The sequence below is a fragment of the Prionailurus bengalensis genome, chromosome D3 (assembly GCF_016509475.1).
Source record: "Prionailurus bengalensis isolate Pbe53 chromosome D3, Fcat_Pben_1.1_paternal_pri, whole genome shotgun sequence".
Classification (NCBI taxonomy): domain Eukaryota; kingdom Metazoa; phylum Chordata; class Mammalia; order Carnivora; family Felidae; genus Prionailurus; species Prionailurus bengalensis.
Genome location: NC_057356.1, coordinates 8,004,766 through 8,025,642, shown reverse-complemented (window position 1 = coordinate 8,025,642; position 20,877 = coordinate 8,004,766). Strand labels below are relative to the sequence as shown.

Here is a 20,877-nt window from a genome sequence, read left to right as displayed (position 1 = left end):
CGAGTGTGTGCAGGGGCTCTGGAAAGGAAGCTGGAGGGGCTGGAGACAAGAACTTTATAGGAAGCTGATGGAGAACACAAAGGGCAGCCCAGGGCAAGGTCACAGGGACCCCATTAGGCACCTGTTATAGACTGAACTGTGCCCCTCGAAAAAGATATGCTGGACTTCTAACCCCAGGACCTCAGAATGTAACTTAATTTGGAGACAGGGTCTTCACAAAGGTTATCAAGTTAAAATGAGGTCACTAGGGTGGGTCCTACTCGAATATAACCAGTGTCCTTATAAAAAGGGGAGAATTTGGACCTAGGGCCACACAGGGGAGAACCCCATGAGAACATGAAGGCGGACGCATGTTCAAGCCAAGGAAGGCCAAAGATCACCAGCAAGCCACCAGAGAGAGACATGGAACAGATTCTCCCTCCCGGCACCTTGATCTAGGACTTCTGCCCTCCAGAACTGTGACACAATGCAGTTCTGCTCTTGAAGCCCCCCAGGCTGTATCCTCCCTCACAGCAGCCCTAGCCAACTAAGGCAGCTCCCACCTACCCAGGGAAGCCCACTGCCTCAGAGGCCACGGATTCAGAAGAGTTTCCCAACGCATGAGCGCGAGACCTGGGAGGCTCAGCTGGACTGGCCAACACAGCGCTAAGGTTTGATGCCAGCAAGAATATTCCAGATTTGGGCCTTGGCCCAGCCAAACAGTCTTATCAATTCGGTGACACCAACTCTTAGCAATGTATCTCCCTCAGCACTCCTTAGTTTGGAAGCACTAAAACTGTCTCCCCAGAAGACAAAGGCCCTCCCTTGGCAGACGGCAGGAAGGATAATGCTGGTGTTAGCGTGCACAGACCCGGTGCCCATCACAGTCCTTAGAGCAAAGAGGTGGCAAATGGTGACTCTCGGGTGACATCTGGCCACCAACCTATTTTGCTTGGCCTACCCTGTGTCTAAAACTATTTGAATGAGATGTCAACATTTCAAAGCCGGCACATTTCAGATAAAAGTCATAATTTCCAGAGTCTCTTAAAGTACTGGACATTCTGATAGCACTGGGTCCATATTCTCTCCTGGCGACAACCCACTGCAGCTTTGGACAGGAGATAAGGTCAGTCCTCACCACTTCCCCTTGCCTCCTCAACACCCAGGACAGGCTGAGTGCCTGTCACACGCCCCCTCCCCCTTTTCCACATCTCACCCCTACAGGCCTTGCTTGGAGATGCATCACATGACAGCGCTAAATTAGGGCACACGTCGGTGGTCACCTGCTCCAACCATTTCATTTCACCAATGAGAAAATGAACGTCCAGAAAGATTTACTGATTTGCCCAAAGTTAAGCAGTGGTTCCAGGAAAAGCTAAAATTGGTCTGAGTTTTTCAAGAAGGGGCTAAAAATTGCAAGTACAGCCCTGCAATGTCCACATGTTGCATCCTGAATAAAGTCCAGGCTGAGCAAAATCTCTAACAAAGGGGAGCAGACAGCCCATTCCTCTGACTTCCAAAACCTCCACCTGCTCAAGAGGGGTACAAAGACATGGGGTCTTAGGGTGATCAGAAAAGAAATGCATGGGATTTGGGAATGGAGACAGCAACCTGACTTAACTTCTAAGTGCCAAGGCTTTGCCTTTCTTGTTTACTCCTCAACTCTAGGACCTAGAACTTTCCAGAACACTGTTGGCACTCAGTAAATATTGGCTAGTAAATACAGTAAATATTGGCTAGAGGCCGTTGCTTGTATCACTCATCCCAAGTCTGCTCAGAAGTTTTCTTTACTTAGCCTTGAATCTATCTATGTTCCTTTAGTTTATAGCAGCAGCCTGATTTACATCTGGGAAACCACTCTTTCTTGTGAAAGGTGATTCCATGTAGCTGTCTGCACCATCAACTTCAGGGGTTCCCATATAACTTAAGTCTGCTCAATCAGGCGTGAATTTCTCTGGTCAAGTGATTTGACTCAAGAGTAGGTGTGTGACTTAAGTCAGACTACCAAGTCTTATTCTAGGGTTTGGCAGAAGTATTGCAAATGTCTCTTTCTATGGTACTTGGAACAAGAAGGATGGATTTCTAGAGTTATCAGGGGCTGGGGAGAACCTTGGCTTAGAATAAAGTCAACAGAGAGAGAAGAGAGGTGACAGAGAAGAACTGAAGCTGGAGACATTGTATGGGTACCTGGATCCAGCCATGCCTGAAGTCCATAGATACCAGAAGCTTTTAACTACATGAGCCAATACCTATTTTTGCTTGTTAGTTTGTGATTGGTCTTCTGTCACTTACAACCAAGGGTCTTGACTGATAGACAACCCAGAGCTGATTGACAGAAAAGCTTCCCCACTAAGCTTCTTGACAGATCAACAGTTGCCTACGCCTTAAGGCTCTCAACCAGGCCAAACCACCAGGCAGCTGCAGGTTCCCTGGTAACCCAGATAGCCTTCACCTTGACAGTCAGGCAGAAACCAGAACTTCCAAAGTCTTTTTTTTCTCTCTCTAACCTTAAATAAAAAAATCAAGGATGGGGAAAGGAAGGGCCGATAAATAGGACAGAGCAAAGGAAAGAAAGTGACCAGCACCTTCAGTACAAGAAATGTATCACTGTAGCAGCGGCCATGGCAGCTTTAGATGGGAGCCAGCCACCTGTAGTGCTTGCCAAGTGGCAGGCACTATTCTAAGCACTTTGCATGTATCATGTCATCTAACTGTCACAACAACATTAGGAGTCATGTCAAGGTATCATGCTTATTTCACTGGTGAGGAAACTGAGGCAGAGTCCAAGTGACTTGCCCACAATCAAACAGTGCTTTGGGAAAGCACAGGTGTGAAACCAGAGGCTCCTGGAGAGATGGGGCATGGTGATCCAGTGCACATCCCTTCTCCTGCACACAGCAAATGCTCCCTACACTGAGGCTATTGCCAAGAAAGCATTCTACGGCTAGCAAGTTCAAGCCCCTCAACTGGCCTGAATTTATATTAAAACAAAAATTTTTATCTCTAATCCCACCATGCTAACTTTATTCTTTTCATCTTCTCCTCTAACTCTTGTCCACATACATCACTTTTTGCAAGATGTAAATTAAAGTGTGCATACAACTTTGCGTCCTTGCTTACGTATGTCAAAACAATTTGTGCATACTCCCAAGGCTTTCATCATCAGCGTGAAGGGCTGCAGATGGAGTCCCTTGGACCCAGGGAGGTGAGGCGACCTCCACGAGGCAGCCCAGCAGGTCTCCAGGGCTAGAAAACCAGGAGTCCTGACCCCTGCAGCCCCATGTGCCCTGGGGGCCAGGATGCTTACAGAGCAAGAAGCTCAGGTGTCTTCCTTTGAGGCTACTGATTGGTGGATAAGAGAATGTCGTGGAGAGTGGCTGGGATCACACAGCCAGGTGCACACTGGTGGTCCCCACCTTGAAGAGCCAGGAAAGGCGACTGGGTGGGTGAGTGTGGAGTGGGTGTTGGGGGTATTTGGCAAAGGGAGGTGGGAGCCATTTACTTCTTTCCTCCTCTCCTACTGCATCTTTCACTGAACCAAAGGAAGAGACAGGGAAACAACCGGAATTTCAGTTTGTAATGAAAAGAAAAAGACCTGGACTCCAACATTCTGCAGCTTGGCAAGCAGGAGATAGAAGGGGCCAGCTCAGAACCCACAAGCACCCCTGCCTTGCCCACCCACAGGGCTCCTCCCTCCCTCCCTCCCTCTTCCCTGCTGTTTGGAGGTGATGCTAAATCTAGTTCCCTCCCTCCACAGCCTCCAGAACAAAGCAACCCCAGCTAGTAGGGGCAAGGAGGGGCTGGGAGCTGGCTCTGCCTCTGAGGGACCAACCCTGTCCCCCACACCTGGACACAGAAGACAGGGGAATTGTCTGGGATGAATCTAAATAAACTCTCTTTCCATCAGAAGCCTCAAAGGCAAAATCCCAATGCACCTTTAAAAACCCATGAGGGAGGTGTTCTTTCTTCCACACCCTGCCCCCACCCAAACCACTAGTTCTCCATTTAAACTACTCTAGCAGAGGCTTATCTCTAGCACCACCCATGATGCCCCTTCCCCCATCCACTCACCTTCTACCTCATGCCCTTGTAGGCAGAGGAGCAAGGCCTTGGCCTGGGGAGGGATGAGGGGGCATTTTCTTGGGGGACCATCCTCTCTCCTCTCCAGGTTGGAATTAGCATTTTTATCTCTGCAACTGCCATCTCTCAACTATTTACAGAAGCCAACAGGATAAAAAGAGACAACATAAAAATAGTTGCTCAGCAGCTTTCAGGATGGGGTGGGGGTGGGGGTACAACAGACTCTTGGAATTTTCTTGCTCTCCTTTTCAAAAGGGAAAATGCTAGAATTATTTATCTTTTCCAAAGCACTCCCAGAGAGTTCACAGATCACTCACCTGGGAGTTCTCTGGGGACAGGGACCAAGTCCCAGCGCCCCTCAGCTCCGAGGACAGGGCTTGTCACCAACCCCCCTCCCCCAAAAGTGTAGGTTCAGTTCAGTAAAATATCATCAAAGTTCCAGAGCCAGCGCTAAGTGAAACGCGGCGCCCTGCTCTGCCCTGTTTCCATCCAGCCTTCCAAAAACACGAGGCAGTCAAAAACACAAAACAAAACAAAACTTGGCTTTTCTCTATGCTTAACATGTTTCATAATTGAAGAAAAAAGTTCAGCAGCACCACTACCAACACGACAGAAATGGAAAACACTGACGCCTGAAATCACTCCTTCCCCGTTTTGGTCACTAACATCCCCAGCAAGGAATGCCGGAGCCAGAGATCTTCAGAGGAGCAACGGCACCCACCTCCTTTGAAATATGCCAGATTTGGGTTGTGTTGAGGAAGGGATCCAATCAGGGAAGAAAGAAAAAATAATCACTTAAAACCTTATTTTTTCAGAGAGCAAAACCATACCCTCCTGGAAAAGGGGGATTCCATTCCATAAGAAAATGGGCATCATCCGCCAGCATATTATATTAAAAGGTATGTCAGGAAACTAACTATACAGATCCCAGGGGCTTGGGCCTTGATTTTCTCATCTGTAAAATGGAGCCGCTGTGACCTAGCTAGAGGGTAGCTATGGTGTCCATCTTCTGTGTGAAAGCCAGCTCACAGTTAACCCCCCCAAAGACAGTGTTCTCTCCTCCTCTTTGCACTCCTACTCAGCTATCAAACAGGGAAGGGCTGAGGGGCTAGTCTTTTCTGGGCTTCCTCCCAGCTTGGTTTTTGCTAGATTTCCAATTTCCGTGGTGGGCATTTCTGGCCAAGCTGTCGGGAGACTGAGCTGACTCCATGCCCGGCCACAGGGTTAGGGCTCCATCTGTCTGGTGAGGCTTTCTCTGCTTTGTGGATTCCCTTACCTAGAAAAAGTCTCACAAAATACATACCGATAAGATGACATGGGGACCTACATTTAACAAATCATCGCGACTGAAGAGAATGGAACTGAATGAAATCCACACTCTCCCTTAAGATCACATGTGTCACACCTGTGCACTGACCCTGGAGGCACTGAGCTTTGGGAGGAAGCAGGGTTCTTGTGGAGGGGGGCGAGCGAGACGCAGGGAGTTCTGAAAACCCTATTCCAGGAAGCTGTTCCCCAACTGATTTCAGAAACCCTTCCTTCCATGACCCTCTTCCTGCAAACAGAGAGACACAATAATGTCTTATGCCCAGAGGTTTATTAATTGGGGGCTGAGAAGGCAGAGGAACGCACAAAGTGGCCTTAAGAAACCCTTGTGTTGGAAACAACCCAAATATCCACCAACCGATGAAAGGATAAACAAAATGGGGTCTATCCATACAAGGGAATATTACTCAGCCATAGAAAGGAAGCACTGACAGAGTCTACAGCATGGATGAACCTTGAAAACATTATGTTCCACGAAAAAGAAGCCAGACACAAAAGGTCTCCTGTTATTAACAGGCCAAGAAGGCGACAAGCACAGCCTGAAAGAAAAAAAGGCCATTCCAAAACAGAGACGCAATTTCCTTAACTTCCAGGAAAGAAGACCAGAAATGAGGGAGAAGGCCGTTGCAGCACCGTGGAGCCAGGAATGCCTGAACCCCACACCCGGGGCCTGTAACCCAAGGGGGAGGAGCTAACTGGAAAAGCAAAACATCTAGGGGAAAATAGCAACACAAGGCCCTCTGACCCAAAGGAAAATCTGAAACAGCATTTGTCCCAAGTCTCCAGGATTGGGAAAGGATATGGGAGCTCTCTGCTTCCCATAGCCACTGGGAGGCAGCCCGCCGGGGAGAGGAAGGTTCTAAGTGACCCTAACCAAGTTACAGTATTTCGCCTCTCTGAGCCCTTCCATTAAATGGGTTCATGATGGGGTGAGGACGACTCTGTGACCCATGTTAAAATCTGAGCCAAAATAGGCCTGGCCTGCCCCACCCAGTCCATCCCTTCCTGAGAGTACTGTCTCCCCACCTTGTAGCCCATCTTGCTTCCAAGTTGACATTCTCAAGGAGAGAACTCTGGGTTACTGCAGAAAGTTCCCTCTGCTAGGTGAGATCCCTCCCCTCCAACTCCCATCCAATCTGTTTTTTTTGTTTGTTTGTTTGTTTTTAAGCCCATCCCTCAAGGCTGAGCACAAAGGACACCTCTTTCTGGGAGCCTCCTGGATTCATACCAGCCAGAAGAGATTTCACCAGAACCTCCATTGCCATCTGCTTCCTTCATTGCCACCACACTTATTCCTCCTGGTGATTCTCAACAGGGATGCTCCTGGCATTCAGGGCAGGACAATTCTTTACGCCTGGCATGGATCTGGCCTGCTTGCCTGACATTTTGAATCCCTGGCTCCCACCTACCAAAGCCAGAAGTGCTCAGCATCATTTTGACAACCAAAGTCACCAGACACTTTTCCAAACTCTTGCCAGGAAGGTAGGACCACCCCGATGGGAACAAAGGTATTAGGAATGTTTGGCTTCTGGCCCACTCACAACTTGGGAGCAAGGGCAAGCCCAGTCAGCACCATGCCTGCTTAGATCTGTGTCCACATAGACTGGTTTAGTAAACAATTCTGGGCCTCTCAAAAAGCTGGGGGACTCTGCAAGGGACTCTGCTCTAAAACGAGCGGGCTCTAGGGCCTGACATACCCGGGTTGGCTGTGTGACCCCCAGGGCCAGTTACTTAACCCCTCTGACCCCTCTATAAAATGAGGCTAACTCCCAGCAATGCTGCAGGATTGTTTCCACCCTCAATCTCCTCATCTCTACAATGAGAATAAAAAATCTCTTCCTCTAGGATGTTGGTAGGAAATGAGAGGATGCATGTAACACACAGCACAGTATTTAGGGACTCATCAAATGATGGCTATTACTTTTTATTACAAAAATACACTGTGCTCTCACTACCAGTAGCTGTTTTCCTATGTCAGAAGGGTTTATGATGAGCAATCTGGAAGGAGATTTGAAGGCTCACCATGAAGCTGTATTTGCATAGCATGCACCCAGTTAATTCTTAAATTGCATGTTTCTGTGGGGTGGTTTGAGAGGAGGGGGGCTAACGTCCCCAAAGCCCTCCCCAGGTTGCCCTACCTCCCCCTGAGAACAAGGGAGCCTATGGGGATGGAGAACTCTCTCTTCCCTCACCCCGTGGGGGCAGAGCCAGGGGAGGGGATGTGGTAAACGACAGTACCACTCTAGTGCACGTGAAGTTTCTATCTCTAGGGCTGTGGGGACTCCCAGAGTGAGGAAGATAAAAGTTGCCCCTAAGGAAGTGGACACTAGAAGTCCCACGCCAGGCCAGCGAGCCCTCTCTGAGCTCCCCGCCACACGGATGCCATCCCTCTCCGACCAACCTTCTGCGGGAGACAGGAGGGGATAAGGTGCAACCTCCTCAGCGCCAAGTGCAAGCAGCAGAGAGGCTGGCAGAGCTGTGAAAACACCCCGCTTCCCAAACTGGGCAGTGCAGAGAGTGGGGGGAGCCTGCAAGAGCTCCAGGAACCAAGACCCAAAGCTAAGCGGGGCTGGGCCCAGATTCCCCGCGTCCCCAGGAGTCAAGCAGAGGGTGCCGGTGAAGGCACCTCTCTGCACTCACTGAGTGCTGCGGTCCCGAGGTAAATTTAGGTCAAAAGGACCAGCCAGCGCGGTTCCGGAGGGCGGAGGCAAAGGGCCGACTAAGAGAGGCAAAGGTCCCCAGGCCCCGCAACTGCTGATCCAGGGTCCTGCCGCCTGGTGTCCAACCTACCAGGGCCTGGGCTTGCCCCCAAGACAAGCGGGGTGCGGGGGTGGGGTGCTCAAAGTCCGTCGGCCCTCTGCTCTCCTGCGCTCTGTAGCTTTCCCCACCTGTCAAACGCGAGGGGGTGGGCCTAGGCCGCCTCCAAGATCCTTGACGGCCCCGGCCGCGGGTGATACACGGGTTCCAAACTCCGGGACCGCCCCTGCCACCCCCGGCCGGGCGCGGCCCAGCCGAGGAGGCTACCCCGAGGCTCCGGGCGCCCCGAGGACGCGGGGGGAAGGGGCGCCGGGGGACCGGGTCCCCCCACGTGGCGGGGCGTGGGGCGGCGCACGTGGGGTCCTTTCGGTGGAGGGAACCTGGGGCCGGCCTCTGGGCTTTGTCTGCAATCCCGGCAGCGGCCCCCAGCCCCTAGGAGGCGAGGGCGCCCGGGACTGCGGCGCTGCGGCCCCGACCCGCGGCCCCGCTCCCGTCAGCTCACCTGGGCTCCGCGCCGCCGCCGCCTCCCGCGCTCTGCGCCCCCGGCTCGGCTCCGCTGGTCTCGGCGCGGCCACGCGCTCCACTCCGCGGCCCCGGCGGGCGCGCAGGGGGCGGGGACGGGAGGAGCCGCCCGGTCCCGGCTGGAGCGCGACGCCGCCGCGGGCTGCGCGGGGATTGGCCGCGGCCGCTGGAAACCCGGGCGCGGAGCCGCCCTCGGCGCGCCCCCGCCGGCTCGGCCCCGCTCGGGTGAGGGCGGGGAGGTGGGAGCCGGCTGAGACGAAAGTAGCGGCAAGGCTGGCGGGGGGGGGGGAGAAGGAGAAGAAAGGGGAGGAGGCGGCGGCGAGGGGAAGTGAGGCGGGGCCGGGAGCGGTGGAAGGAGGCCGCGGACCCGCGAGGAGGGGAGAGACCTGCCGGGCGTCCGAGCGCGAGAGGCTGCGCGGCAACTTTGCCCCCCTCCGCGGCGCGCCCCTACGCCCGTTCTCTCCGCGGCGGCTGCGGCACCCTAGGGCAGGCCGGACGCGCGGGCAGCGCTCGCATTGTTTGGCCAGACGCGGGGACTGCAGGGCGGCGGCTGAGTCGTGGAAAGTTCCCCAAGCCCGCGGGACACCCAGGGTCCCGCCTCGCGGCCTGGCTTCCGTCCCGGGGCTGCTGCCTCTGCACCAGCTGCCGGGAGGTGGATGCGGCCTGATTCGGGTCACCGCTCATTCGGGGAACCCCCTTCCTCACCCGCCTCTCCACTGACCACCGCTCGGGGCCTGCCCTAAAGGCTGGGGAACACTGTTCCTTTCCCACCCCCACTCCACCGGATGTACCAAACTACTCCAAACCCAATGAAGTTCTAGCTTTCCCCCAAAACTACTTAGATGCTTTTTGTGAGATACATCATATTCTTCACAGTCTACCCCTTTGGGTGCCGTACTTTGCTGGAGCCTTAAGAGTGTGTTTAGTCCCCCATCTGGGACTAAACAGCACTGCAGGGGGAGGGAGAGAGAAGACCTCAAGGGTTACCTGACCTGCCGGCCTTAGATGGTTTTGAAACCCAGTCCTGAACCAAAAGTTACCCAAGGGATGTCTTCCCTGACCCTGCCAAGAAGCCAAAAGGGAATCAAGTCCAGAGGGGAGTCAAAGGCCAAAGTAATTAAAGGTTCAAAGTCCTCTTGTCAACTGGGTGGATTTCTGTTGAGGTCCTCTGGAGCCCTCATAGACAATTCAGAGCTTTTGGATAAGACGTACACCCTTTCTGATATTCACCAGGTCTCATGCTTTTGTGGTAATAGTGAAAACCCGGAAATAGCCTTCCTAACTGTTCATCAGGGGAATGGATAAACAAAACGTGTTATGGCCGTTTGATGGGATACTGTCAATAGTTCAAAGGAGTACATTACATCTATTTGCACACATATGGGAAGATCCCCAAACCAGAATGCTGTGTAAAGGAGCAAGTTGCAGAATACAGTATGATGTACAGTTTGTATTTAAAACCCCCACATAGTCTATCTTGTTCATGGACACATGCTTACACATAAGTGTTTTTTAAAAAGGTTAATAGGGATTGGCTGTAAATTAAATTCATGACAATCTGCTACAAAGATGGGAGTAGGGACAGAGAATAGAGACAAGCAACCCAGACGGTTTTGTGCCTTTCACTTATGAATGTATTTGAAGCAAATGGTAAAATGTTAAGTCAGTTCTGAGTGGTGGATGCATAGTTCTTTATTTTTCTATAGTTTGCTATATTCTCCCCCAAAATATGTATTAGGGAGCATTTTGAACATATCTGACTCTATGTCAGGGGTCAGCAAACTTTTTTGGTAAAGGGCCAGATAGTAAATATTTTTGGCTTTCAGGCCATGTGGTCTCTGTGACAACTTCTCACTCTGCCATTCTAGCAGCCATAGACAAAAATAAATGAATGGGTGTGGCTGTGTTCCAATAAAACTCTTATTTACAGACACTCAAAGTTAAATTGTATTTCATTTTCCCATGTCACAAAATATTATTGTTTTGATTTCTCTTCAACCATTTAAAAATGTTTCAACCAATCTCAGCTAGCAGGACTTCTAAAAACAGGCGACATGTCAGATTTGACCCATGTGAGCAATAGCTTGGCAACCCCTGCTTTACTAAAGAAACCAAAATAGATATTGGTTGATGTCTGTACCTGCTACTGGTTAAAATATACAATTCTGTATGTTTATATCATGTTACTAAATCATCTATGTCTTATTAGAACACTATAACTAACAGGCAGAAACTTAGATATACATACAGCTGTATAAAGCAAGAAGCCAGTTATGTGAGATAGGCAAGAAAGTGCCCATTCAAATCCAAACTCTAGCCCAAGATCCACTACTTTCTGCAAGAAGTTCCTGAAATGTTATGACCCAGGCCCTCCTTGATCTCTCCCCTCTCTGACCTCCTGTGGCAAGGACTATACCACGTAATGGATGCTCGGCCACCAGGTTGTCTCTATTCCTTCCTTTTCACTAATGGGTTCAGACTTGCCAAGAGAGCTATAAATTCCTGGAGGACAGATGAGTACCGCATCTGAAACATTTGTTTACCTTTAGCATTGTGGTTGAAAGCTGTGACTTTGGAGTCAAAACAGATGTAGCTCAAAACCCAGCTTTGCTAGTTACCAGGTCTATGGTCTTAGACAAGGGATTTCGGTTTCATCAGCTGTCAACGGGAGATAACAAACCTAGTTCACAGGTTCAGTTTAAATACAATTACGTGTGTGAAGATAACAGCTTGGTGCCTGGCACGTATGTGCTCAGAGGTGCTAACTATTAATATACTTAGTACAGAGCTTAAAACCCCATCAATTATGTGCCTTCCTTATTGAAGTGAATTAGAAAAAAGCAGGGAACATCATAATTGCCTTTCATTGACATTTGGCCTTTCTTATGATAGGAATCATCCCACTGAAGGAAACCATTTTCTTCTTAGAGATATGAAAATAAAAATTGGCTTTGCTTGGGGCATCTGGGTTGCTTAGTCAGTCAAGCATCCAACTCTTGATTTTAGCTCAGGTCATGATCCCAAGGTCGTGGGATCGAGCCTTGCATCAGGCTCCATGCTAAGCATAGAGCCCGCTTAAGATTCTCTCTCTCTCTCTCTCTCTCTCTCTCTCTCTCTCTCCTTCTCCCTCTTTCTCTCTCTCTCCCCTTCCGCCCCTCTCCCCCGCTCATGCTCTCTAAAATAAAAATTTTTTTAAAATTTGGCTTTGCTTTTTGGGTTTTTTCCTCCAAGAACACTAGAAAGACCTATTCTAGGCAAACAGATCTTGTTGTCTTGACAACACAGATTGCCAAGAAAATAAGTAAACAAAGCATCTGAATCTTATTTTTAAGAAAACTTGGACAGTACAAGGGAGGGGCTGAAAAGTAAGACTTAAAAATTATCCCACTGGGGCGCCTGGATGGCTCAGTCGGTTAAGCGTCCAACTTTGGCTCAGGTCATGAGCTCACAGTTCGTGGGTTTGAGCCCCGCATCAGGCTCTGTGCTGACAGCTCAGAGCCTGGCGCCTGCTTCGGATTCCGTGTCTCCCTCTCTCTCTGCCACTCCCCCTGCTCACACTCTGTCTTGCTCTCTCAAAGATAAATAAACATTAAAAAAAAAAAATTTTTTTTTTAACTATCTTACCACATAGGACAGCATCATAAGCTCCTGCCAAGGCTTTGTCTTTTCCTTTAGGAACTGTTCCATGTTCTACTCATCGTGTTCACTGAAATATTCCACTCTCCAAACCTTGAACATCCAGGTAGAGAGAGCAGGATAAATCATGCTGATATACTTAATTCATTGAATTCCTTCCCATTCAACAGGAAAGTAGAAAAACACCGGTTGAAAAAAAAGAAAAAAAAAGAAAAAAAGCCTGGGAAGTTTCCCTTCAATGAGCAGTGAGATTATGTTTATTAGTCTCAAACATAAACAACAGCATAAAAGGAGAAGTCGGCAGGGACACAGATGAAGCTCTTCGTTTGTCTTAGATGTGCTACGAGAAAGAAAAAAATCAGTGTAATACCCAAAAACATCAGGGCAAAATGTAAAATGCTCTGAACAAGTAGACACATTCAAGGCATATAGGTCAATACAAAGGTGGTCCCGGGATGAGGTTGAGAAGCCTGTACACCGGGACTGATCCTCACTAGTGAGGGGGCTGGATTAGGCCAACTCTCTGAGGCAGTCTCCTCAAGTGTAAAATGGTATTTGGCCGACAAGCATTAGAGATGGTATGTGTGGAAGTACCCAGCACAGTGTCTACCCTATATTGGGCACTAGATAAATGACAACTATGTGCCCAATGAACTGGAAAAGAATGTTCACAAAAACATTACAGTGCTTTTCAAAACTCCAGGAACAGGCAGCTCTAGGGTAATGTAGCAACTGGGTTGGATTCCCAGCTCTGCAACCTACCAGCTGTGTGGCCTTGGGTGAATGAGTGACTTAATCTCCTTATGCCTTGGTTTCCTGTCTGTTAAATGGGATTAATGCTGTAGCCAACTTCTTAGAATTCTTGTAAAGATTAAATGTATTAGTATATTTACATAAATTACAACAGGGCAGTCTGTTAAGTGTTAAAATATTTGCTCCCATTTGCCCCAGGCCTGGAAACACTCAACACCAAACCTGCTGGTAGAGTTCCCACCATGCCAAGCCACTGGCTTGGGTCACTACACCTTTCTTTTCTGTAAGTTCTCTGGTGTAGACCCGAAGGGCCACTGGCTATATAGCTTCAATTCCCTCCTCACCAAACCCTTTCCCCATTTAAACAAATCATCATTTTGTTACACTCCTATATTAAACCACCCATAATTACACCAGTCTGACTCTTCCCTCACCAAATGCTCTACCAGGAAAAAAGCCAATGAGTTGTAACCCAGTTATGAATGTGGGGGTCACTCTGCTGTTTCTAACTGAATTGTGCCACTTACCTGGTTTAATGCTCTACTTAATAGAGGCTTTGTATTTTTACTTTGCACTGGCCCCACAAATCATGTAGTTAGTCCTGGTCAGATCTGATGATTTCTGGTTTTTAATGTTGATGCATGAGGGGTCGGCTGAGCAATGTTGTCCCATCTCTTGAACCTTCTTACACTGAGACAGAGTGATCACTTCTTAGGCTAGAAAGACTGTAGTTTAAATACATGGGCCAAAACTGACATCAGATGAGAGACTATATTTTGAAGAATAAAAAGAAACTGGTAATTGTGGTTACTACCTGGGAGGAAGAATTACTTTTTACTCTACAGCCTTTAAGAATATTTAATTTTTACTATCTCCATATATAACCTTTCAAATTAATTTAAGATTTTTAATTTTTTTAAACATTTATTTATTTTTGAGACAGAAAGAGACGGAGCATGAATGGGGGAGGGTCAGAGAGAGAGGGAGACACAGAATCTGAAGCAGGCTCCAGGCTCCAAGCTGTCAGCACAGAGCCCAACGGGGGTCTTGAACTCACGGACCGTGAGATCACGACCTGAGCCGAAGTCGGACGCTCAACCGACTGAGCCACCCAGGCGCCCCTAATTTAAGATTTTTAAACATCAACATACCACTTACTGTCTCTATCTTTACAGAGTCTCTTGTTTCCAGAGCGGCTGTCTTTAGCCGGCAAATGCTCCCTATGAGTGGGAGTTGTTTTACGCTGTTTCAAAGAGCTCTGGAGATAAATTGTTTTCCATCAGGTTTAAATTTAACGGAGAAAGAGCCAATGATAGAAGCTGAAAAATTTGGTTGGTTCCTTGTTGCTGTTTTGGACTTGAAACAGAGTGATTTTCCTGTGAACACTGAGGGATAAGATAAATTTGCAAAGCAATAACTGGTTCTGCTTAATGGCAGGGTTGAGATGTGTAAATTAGATACTCTACATATTTGAGTGATAGCATCCGCACACCTCTGAGCTTTAGACCTTTTCTTAATTTATAATCCCCTCATTCATAATGAATTCCTAGACTTGTTATCATCATCCTTCATTTATATAGTTAAAGAGAGAAGAAGTACAGTAATGTAGAAGACAGAAGAAAACAAATACCCAGAAAGTGACTGAAATCTGTTTCTTGTCATTGGTCCAAAAACCATAAACAGATCTTTTCCTTCTTAATTTCCAGTCAAGAACCAACATGTGCTTACAAGCACACACAGGCCCACCACAACCCCCCAGCTCAGTCCAACAAAGCAGGGAAGCTTCAGAAGGAAAATCTAAGTCTTAGAGAAACCTCCACTGACCCCCTGGAGAGACCTGCCGATACCCAGAAGAGCTGATGTCTGAGCATAGGTGCTAAATACAAATTCCTGTGATGATGCAGAATGTGCACAGATCCTAAGAAGATACTGGCAACTTTGCCCAGAGAGAACATAACCTTTAACACTTATAATAGCTTATTAATAAAACAGCTGTTTATCAACAAAAGTTGGTATCTTTTGCTATCAAAAAGGGAGAAAACAAGTATGTATATTCTAGCAACAAAATAAGACAAACTAATCAGAATGCAGTTTATTGATAAGACAGACATCAAATACATCATTTACATGGAGGGAGGGGAAGTCCAAAATCTTATATTCTGTACAGCGGCCCAGCAGGGATGCTCTCACTAGAGATGATTTATCAAGGGCACCCCATGAGAGGGCAGTTCCTGATGCAGCTGCCGGAAGAGCATCGCGCATCGGTTCCTCTCCTGGGTCTTCCCCAAGGTATGGTAGAGTCTGGCCTGGAAGTAAACAACATCTCTGATTTGCTCTTTGCAGTCGACCTTTGCAAAATAGTTCTTGGCTTCATTGAGATTCTCAATGGCTGCCTCCAGAGCTGATGGAAAACGGGAAAAAAGCACACATGTTTAACTCAACACTTTGCATACAGTTTTCAAAACTTGACATCTACTTTCATTGGTTTAACATGTACCAGAGATACTTTTATACTCTACTCTTTGAGAAGAAAAAAATACACTAGGGGGAGGTTTTAAAAAAGGTCTTTAGTCCTGATTTCCAGCCTGGTACTTGGTTCTGTAGGGTTAAAATAATCATTCACTTGCCCTCAACCTTCACACCAAGCATGCATGTCAAAGCACTTTAAATACTGCATAAATCTTAACATGTATTTGAGAACTTAAATACTATCCCAAATTTAATGTCTTCCTTCTTCTGGGTCTTAAATTTAATTTTTTTTCTGCAATAGTATTGCATAGCAATCTTTGTATGGTTCCCTACCTTCTGCTTTCTTTGGTGGATCATAAGCAGCTGCTGAAGCCACCTGGCACTTGGCCACCAAGAACATGGCACGGCCTTTGTCCAGGACAGCCCCGTCGGCCAAGATGGGCTCAATGGCCATGTGGAGAAGACTTAAGGCCTGTTCTGGGATTCCAAGGATGAGCTGAAAAAGAAACATTGTGGTACTGTACCTACCCACACCCACTGCCCACTACAGAAAAGGCTTCATTGCTGAACCTTATTTCCTGAATGGCCATGTCTGGCTTATGTTCTCCCTGACATGTACTACATTTAATATGCACCACACTCCTAGAAAACACTGTATGACAATCTGACTTCAGATTATGATGGATATAGCAGGTAGTAGTTATTCACACTATAGGAAGGTTTTTGTCTTTACAACAACATTCAGAATCAATATCCTTTAGCTTGGTGATTCCAAAGGGTTAAACTTATTTTGCAAGAATCATTGGGAGAAGGGGAACCACTAAGAAATAACTCGAAGGTATACAGTAAAATAAACAAGAAATATCCATTTAACACAAAAGAAACAGTAATGGAGGAACCGAGGAACAAAAAAGATGTAAGAAATATATAGAAAAAAATAGCAAAATAGAAGTCCTTTCAAATCTGTAATTACATTAAATATAAATGAATTAAACTCTTCAGTTAAAAAGCAGAGATTAGCAGAGTAGATTTAAAAGAAACATGATCTGACTATATGCTATCTACAAGGAGACTCACTCTTGGTTAAAAGACACAAATAGGCTTAAAAAAAAAAAAGACACAAACAGGCTGAAAGTAAAAGGACATAAAAGAGATACTCCATACAAACAGTAGCCAGAAGATAGCTGGAGTGACTACACTTACATCAAACAAAACAGACTTTAAGTCAAAAACTGTTACAAAAGACAAAGGGCATTATATACTGCTAATGGGTCAATTCATCAAGAAGACACAATTATAAACACATATACACCAAAGAACAGAACTTGGTAAATTCTACGAAACATTTAAAGAAGAATTAACACCAATCCTTCTCATTCTTCCAAAAATAGAAGAGAAAGGAACTCACTTTGTAAGGCCACTGTTGCCCTAATACCAAAGCAAAATAAAGATATCATAAGGAAAGAAAACTACAGACCAATATCCCTTATGAATACACATGCAAAAATCCTCAACAAATACTAGCAAACCAAATCAAATAGCATATTAAAAGGATCATACACGGGGCACCTGGGTGGCTCAGTCGGTGAAGTGTCTAACTCTTGATTTTGGCTCAGGTCATAATCTCACAGTTGTGAGATCAAGTCTTGCATCGAGCCCCACACTGGGGTCTGTGCTGGCCATGAAGCCTGCTTAAGATTCTCTCTCCCTTTGCCCCTCCCCCACTCACTCTCTCAAATAAACAAAAATCATACATCATAATCAAGTAGGATTTATCCCAAGAATGCAACAGTAGTTCAATATGTAAAAAAAATCAATGTAATATACAATATTAATAGAATAAAGGAAAAATACCACATGATCTACTCAATTGATATAGAAAAAGCATTTCACAAAACCCCAACACCTTTTCATGATAAAAATATTCAGGAGTAGAAGGGAACTTCCTCAACTTAGTACCAGTGCATCTATGCAAAATCCACAGTTAACATCATAGTTAAAAATGAAAGACTGAACACGACAGGGATGTCCACTCTCACCGCTGTTGTTTAACATAGTGTTGGAAGTGCTAGGAAATCAAAGGCATCAAAATTGGCAAAGATGAAGTCAAGCTTTCACTTTTTGCAGATGACATGATATTATACATGGAAAATCCGATAGACTCCACCAAAAGTCTGCTAGAACTGATACATGAATTCAGCAAAGTTGCAGGATACAACATCAATGTACAGAAATCAGTTGCATTCTTATACACTAATAATGAAGCAACAGAAAGACAAATAAACTGATCCCATTCACAATTGCACCAAGAAGCATAAAATACCTAGGAATAAATCTAACCAAAGATGTACAAGATCTGTATGCTGAAAACTATAGAAAGCTTATGAAGGAAATTGAAGAAGATATAAAGAAATGGAAAAACATTCCATGCTCATGGGTTGGAAGAATAAGTATTGTTAAAATGTCAATACTACCCAAAGCTATCTACACATTCAATGCAATCCCAATCAAAATTGCACAGCATTCTTCTCGAAGCTAGAACAAGCAATCCTAAAATTCATATAGAACCACAAAATGCCCCGAATAGCCAAAGTAATTTTGAAGAAGACCAAAGAAGGAGGCATCACAATCCCAGACTTTAGCCTCTACTACAAAGCTGTAATCATCAAGACAGCATTGTATTGGCACAAAAACAGACACATAGACCAATGGAATAGAATAGAAACCCCAGAACTAGACCCACAAAAGTATGGCCAACTAATCTTTGACAAAGCAGGAGAGAACATCCAATGGAAAAAAGACAGTCTCTTTAACAAATGGTGCTGGGAGAACTGGATAGCAACATGCAGAAGAATGAAACTAGACCACTTCCTTACACCATTCACAAAAATAAACTCAAAATGGATAAAGGACCTGAATGTGAGACAGGAAACCATCAAAACCCTAGAGGAGAAAGCAGGAAAAGACCTCTCTGACCTCACACGCAGCAATTTCTTACTTGACATATCTCCAAAGGCAAGGGAATTAAAAGCAAAAATGAACTATTGGGACCTCATGAAGATAAAAAGCTTCTGCACAGCAAAGGAAACAATCAACAAAACTAAAAGGCAACCAACGGAATGGGAAAAGATATTTGCAAATGACATATCGGACAAAGGGCTAGTATCCAAAATCTATAAAGAGCTCACCAAACTCCACACCCAAAAAAACAAATAATCCAGTGAAGAAATGGGCAGAAAACATGAATAGACACTTCTCTAAAGAAGATATCCAGATGGCCAACAGGCACATGAAAAGATGCTCAACATCGCTCCTCATCAGGGAAATACAAATCAAAACCACACTCAGATATCACCTCACGCCAGTCAGAGTGGCCGAAATGAACAATTCAGGAGACTATAGATGCTGGAGAGGATGTGGAGAAACGGGAACCCTCTTGCACTGTTGGTGGGAATGCAAACTGGTGCAGCCGCTCTGGAAAACAGTGTGGTGGTTCCTCAAAAAATTAAAAATAGACCTACTCTATGACCCAGCTGTAGCACTGCTAGGAATTTACCCAAGGGATACAGGAGTACTGATGCATAGGGGCACTTGTACCCCAATGTTTATAGCAGCACTCTCAACAATAGCCAAATGATGGAAACAGCCTAAATGTCCATCAACTGACATTTGAATGGATAAAGAAACTGTGGTTTATATACACAATAGAGTACTACATGGCAATGAGAAAGAATGAAATATGGCCCTTTGTAGCAACGTGGATGGAACTGGAGAGTGTGATGCTAAGTGAAATAAGCCATACAGAGAAAGACAGATACCATATGTTTTCACTCTTATGTGGATCCTCCTGAGAAACTTAACAGAAATCCATGGGGGAGGGGAAGGAAAAAAAAAAAAAAAAAAGAGGTTAGAGTGGGAGAGAGCCAAAGCATAAGAGACTCTTAAAAACTGAAAACAAACTGAGGGTTGATGGGGGTGGGAGGGAGGGGAGGGGAGGTGATGGGCATTGAAGAGGGCATCTTTTGGGATGAGCACTGGGTGTTGTATGGAAACCAATTTGACAATAAATTTCATATATTAAATAAATAAATAAATAAATAAATAAATAAATAAATAAAGTACATTAACAGGAAGAAATAAAAAAAGAAAAAAAAGACTGAAATCATGCCCCTAAGATCAGGAGCAAAAACAAGTATGTACATTCTTGCCGCTTCTATTCAGCACTGTTCTGAAAGTTCTACATGGGGCAATTGGGCAAGAAAAAGAAATGAAAGGCATTCGAATTGCAATGGAAGAAGTAAAACTCTGTATTTGCAGAGTTACATGATCTTATATACAGAAAACTTCTAAAGAATCCTTAAAAACCTGTAACAGGTATTAAACAAGTTCAGCAAAGTTGCAGGATGTAAGATCAATATACACTAGCAATGAACAATCCAAAAATAAAATTAATTTTTAAAATTCCATTTATGATAGCATCAAAAAGAATAAAATACTTAGGAATAAATTTAACTAAGAAACTGTAAGAATTGTACACTGAAAACTAGAAGACACTATTGAAGATATGAAAGAAGACCTGGGGGGCAGGGGGAGCACCTGGATGGCTCAGTCGGTTAAGCATCCAACTCTTGATTTCAGCTCGGGTCATGATCTCACCATTCGTGCGTTCAAGCCCTGCATCGGGCTCTGCACTAACAGTGTGGAGTCTGCTTGGGATTCTCTCTCTCTCTGCCCCTCCCCTGCTTGCTCTCTCTCCTCTCAAAATAAATAAATAAAATAAAAGACTAAAAAGAAGACCTAGGGCACCTGGGTGACTCAGCTCGTTAAGCATCCAACTCCTGATTTTGGCTCAGATCATGATCTCATGGTTCGTGAGTTCGATCCCCACACTGGGCTCTGCGCTGGCAGCAAAGAACCTGCTTAGGATTCTCTCTCTCCCTTCCTCTCTCTCTGCTCCTCCCTGCCTCAAAATAAATAAGTAAACTTTAAAAAAAAAAAAAGAAAAGAAAAAGAAATTAAAGAAGACCTAAAAAAAAAAAAAGACAGCCTGTGTTAATGGACTGGAAGATTTAATAGTGTGAAGATGGTAACACTCTCCAAATTCATCTACAGATGTAACACATTCCTTATCAAAACTCTAAATACTATTTTTACTGAAATGGACAAGCTATTCTAAAATTCATATGGAATTGCAAGAGAATACCAATAGCCAAAATGATCTTGAAAAAAGAAGCACAAAATTAGAGAACTCTTACTTCCATCCTAATTTTAAATTTACTACAAAGATATAATAATCAAACAGTGTGGTATTATCATAAGGACAGACCAATGGAATAGAACTGAGAGTGCAGAAAT

General features: G+C 45.7%; 2 protein-coding genes across 7 annotated transcripts in view; both read right to left on the bottom strand.

The window, feature by feature from the left end:
* Nucleotides 1-8,759, bottom strand: part of CAMKK2 (calcium/calmodulin dependent protein kinase kinase 2) — a 48,004-nt gene extending 39,245 nt beyond the window's left edge. For 3 of the 5 annotated variants that reach the window (XM_043557546.1, XM_043557547.1, XM_043557549.1), the window contains exon 1: nt 8,645-8,748. The gene's annotated coding sequence lies outside the window, so the exon portion shown is untranslated. Of the gene's footprint in view, nt 1-8,644 lie in introns of all 5 variants that reach the window. The other 2 variants (XM_043557548.1, XM_043557545.1) reach the window with 2 other exon arrangements.
* A 6,371-nt stretch (nt 8,760-15,130) lies between these two features.
* The window catches only part of ANAPC5 (anaphase promoting complex subunit 5), a 45,340-nt gene continuing 39,593 nt past the window's right edge, over nt 15,131-20,877 (bottom strand). Inside the window, exons 16-17 of one of the 2 annotated variants that reach the window (XM_043557535.1) lie at nt 15,856-16,018; nt 15,131-15,454 (exon numbers count right to left, since the gene is read on the bottom strand). In XM_043557535.1, coding sequence (XP_043413470.1) covers nt 15,243-15,454; nt 15,856-16,018 — 375 coding nt within the window. In that variant the 3' untranslated portion in view covers nt 15,131-15,242. The remainder of the gene's footprint in view (nt 15,455-15,855; nt 16,019-20,877) is intronic. The other variant, XM_043557536.1, reaches the window with a different exon arrangement.